Genomic DNA, 3,134 nt, shown 5'->3' with positions numbered 1-3,134 from the left:
CATTTATTTTACGTCTCCGTCTTTACGACAAACGTTCTGGAAAATATTAGCGTTTCGTGTTCGTTTTGACTTCGTGTGGACGGGGCCTAAGTCTGCTGTATAAAACCTGGAACTCAACGCTATTTCTGACATTTTGGATTGAAAAAGCTTCCTGAATGGGAAGAGAAACGTTTTCAAACTGGAGTGGATTGTTTTTTTGTTGTTGTTTTAAATGACTATGACCTGGATGACTGAGAATCTCCACCAGCATTCTGAGATAATGGTAGTTTTATGAGGCATGAGCAGCTAGTTAACAGAAGGAGCCTTGCAGCTAGCGCTACGATAAAGAGCATTCACTGCAGCTTAGAAAGTTAGCTGATATAGTTTATAGTTTTTTATATATATATATATATATACGTATATACTTCTAAATCGTAGCAGTAACCATAGTAGTGACAAACTACGATTAAATGTGGCCTAAGAAAGGTCAATTTGTTCCACTGCCTGTCATGAACTGTTTATACCAGAGGAAGTTTTCCAGGCCAAGGACCCCAAACTGATGGTTAGATGGAGCGGACCCCCTAATTATATATATTGTATGATGTTGTGCTATATGTAGCTGGTCCTATAGACCCTCTATTTCAGATGGAGTAATGTAACTAAAGTAATTTCTCTCTGGGATTATTAAAGTATTTCTGATTCCTGGTTGATGGGACAGGTGTTGTGAATGAAACGGTGTCCAGCTTGAAAGAGCTCCTGTGTGTCTCTGAATGTGAGCATTGATGACTGAAAGACACGTACAACCCATTTCTCCTTATATACACCCTGTTTAAAATGTGCAGCGGGCCGCTGTGACAGCAAATCCCATAATGCTTTGCAAGGAGAGCAAAGCATTCTGGGATATATCTGCCTCTTCTGAGGGTTTTTCTTCTTATACACTTCTTAGACACTTTGTCTCTTACGACCGTCGGCCATTTTCAAAGAACCGCGGTGAGAAAGGTGAGCTTCAACGACCGTCTGAAACCGTAGCTCACCACAGATTTACGTCTAAAAGTGCGCAGAAAGAGATCGCTAACGGGGGTTAGCACGTAGGACGACCTTACATAAACAAATCACCAGAATGATTGACAATTACTAGGACAGCTTAATTAGTTGATCCAGCCGGAAATAAAAGATCTTCTTCTATACCTTTAAATAAAAACGCTTTTTTTTTTTTTATTGTTGGTTTGTATTTTAAAATTGAAGAAACTAGTGATTTAGGAATCAATTCATTAAAGAAGTTTATTGGACGTGTTTGCCATTGCCTCTACATGATGGTGCCAGGCTTCAGATTCTCAGTTTTCTTTCATAACGACCAGCCGTTTCTCCTGAGAAACTCTCTAAAGTCTGGTTCTATAGATCTAGATTGTTTCTTTCTCTGCTGCCACTCTGCTTTCTTTCTATTGGCTGGTAACTCAGTGCATGGATGACTTCTCTTGCAGCGCAACAAAGACTCCCTGAGGGACCTCGCCGAGGGCCAGAAGGTGATCTGTAAACATAAAAATGGCCGTTACTACCACAGCGAAGTAGTGGAGCTGACCACGGCTACGTTCTACGAGGTGGTGTTCGACGACGGCTCATACAGCGACAACCTCTTCCCAGAAGACATAGAGGTTGGTACTGGAGCTACTTGATGAGCCAGAAATGATCAGAGCTCACTTACTTCTTTGGATGCTTGTTTCTTGTTTTGATTATAACATCCAGCAGATTTAAGCCTCACAATACTTAGAAATGTTAATAGAATAGACATCCATTATCTGTTCTAGGTTTTGTTCCTCTCTTCTTCTCCCTTTTCTTGACACACCTAATATTATCAGCGTTCTGATGGCATTTTAGCCAAAGGATTTTTATCAAAAACATAATGTGCGGAAATAAGGAATAGTTTTATTAACTATACATGTAAGCAGAGTTTTAGGCAGCTGCCTAGTATTGCCTGATGGTAAATGTCCCTCTGCCCTGGTTGAAAGTGAGCGTTTTGGTTGTGTGTGTTTGCAGAGCCATGACTGCGTCCGCCTCGGCCCCCCGTCTGAAGGTCAGCCCGTCCAGGTGCGCTGGACAGACGGCCTTTTATATGGAGCCAAGTTCGTAGCGTCGCACTCTGTCCCCATGTATATGGTAAACCCGCCACTGTTTGTCCAAATTCTCTCAGCATCTTGTTGACTTTTACTCACCCTACTGAGTGCGTGTTTCAGGTGGAGTTCGAGGACGGATCCCAAATCACAGCGAAGAGGGAAGACATCTACACCCCGGACGAGGATTTACCCAAACGAGTCAAGTCACGCATGGTGAGCTGGAGCTTTTCTTCGGTTTGTGTTCCTGCGTTTTGTTTTCGCTCATCGCCTCTCTCCTGTCTGCAGTCCGTAGCCTCGGACATGCGCTTCGAGCTGTTCACGCAGAGCAACGTCAAACAGAACTCCAAGCGTCAGCGAGTCATCAACTCGCGCTACAGAGAGGACTACATAGAGCCGGTCATCTACAGAGCCATCATGGAGTGACTCCTTCCATCACTATGGAAACGTTAAAGCCTTCATGTCCTGCGTTTCATTAACAAACAGCCGCTCCTCCTCCTCCTCTTCTTCCAAAGCCTCCCAGGCTTCATATTTATAAACTACGGCTGGGACTCAGTGACTCGCGCTTTAATCCATCACTCTGCTGTCCGCTCTTATTTTTCAGTTTTCTCAGGAGGAAGCCATTAATCCTAAATGTCAGCAACAGGTGGGTTAGCTCACCGCTACGTGCAGCTTTCCCAATGACGTCGCAGCTGTTTATTATTCACTTTTAAGTACGTTTTGTTTGTTTAATTCATGCATTTTTTCTCTTTTTCAACGGTTTTTGAAATGATCACCCTGCAGGATTTTATAGATTAAGGATTTTTTTTCCAGACTGATAGTTCCTCCATGCTTAGATTGATCAAACAAAGCGAACGGGAAGCGGTTTAGGCGCGGCGTCGTTCTTCAGGAAGGTTTTTTCTAAGCCGACTCTCGTTTCTGTCCCGTGGGTTTTTATAAATACTGTAAATAATAGTGTTACTTTATTTATGCAAAATGCATCGAAATTTGAGAAGAGAGCTATTTTTGTCACATCCTTTTCACGAGCTAAAGAGACCTTCAGATGTA

At 42.8% G+C, this 3,134-nt stretch overlaps 1 protein-coding gene across 1 annotated transcript in view; it reads left to right on the top strand.

The window, feature by feature from the left end:
- Positions 1–2,685, top strand: part of LOC107101563 (lysine-specific demethylase 4A-like) — a 45,511-nt gene extending 42,826 nt beyond the window's left edge. The window contains 4 exon segments of the mRNA XM_015400517.1: positions 1,461–1,631; positions 2,014–2,133; positions 2,211–2,303; positions 2,376–2,685. Coding sequence (XP_015256003.1) covers positions 1,461–1,631; positions 2,014–2,133; positions 2,211–2,303; positions 2,376–2,513 — 522 coding nt within the window. The 3' untranslated portion in view covers positions 2,514–2,685.
- Positions 2,686–3,134: the final 449 nt, after the last annotated feature.

Source organism: Cyprinodon variegatus, unplaced genomic scaffold (genome assembly GCF_000732505.1).
Source record: "Cyprinodon variegatus isolate N-32 unplaced genomic scaffold, C_variegatus-1.0 Scaffold1114, whole genome shotgun sequence".
Lineage (NCBI taxonomy): Eukaryota > Metazoa > Chordata > Actinopteri > Cyprinodontiformes > Cyprinodontidae > Cyprinodon > Cyprinodon variegatus.
The sequence above is the reverse complement of the archived record's forward strand: the minus strand, read 5'-3'. Positions and strand labels throughout refer to the sequence as shown.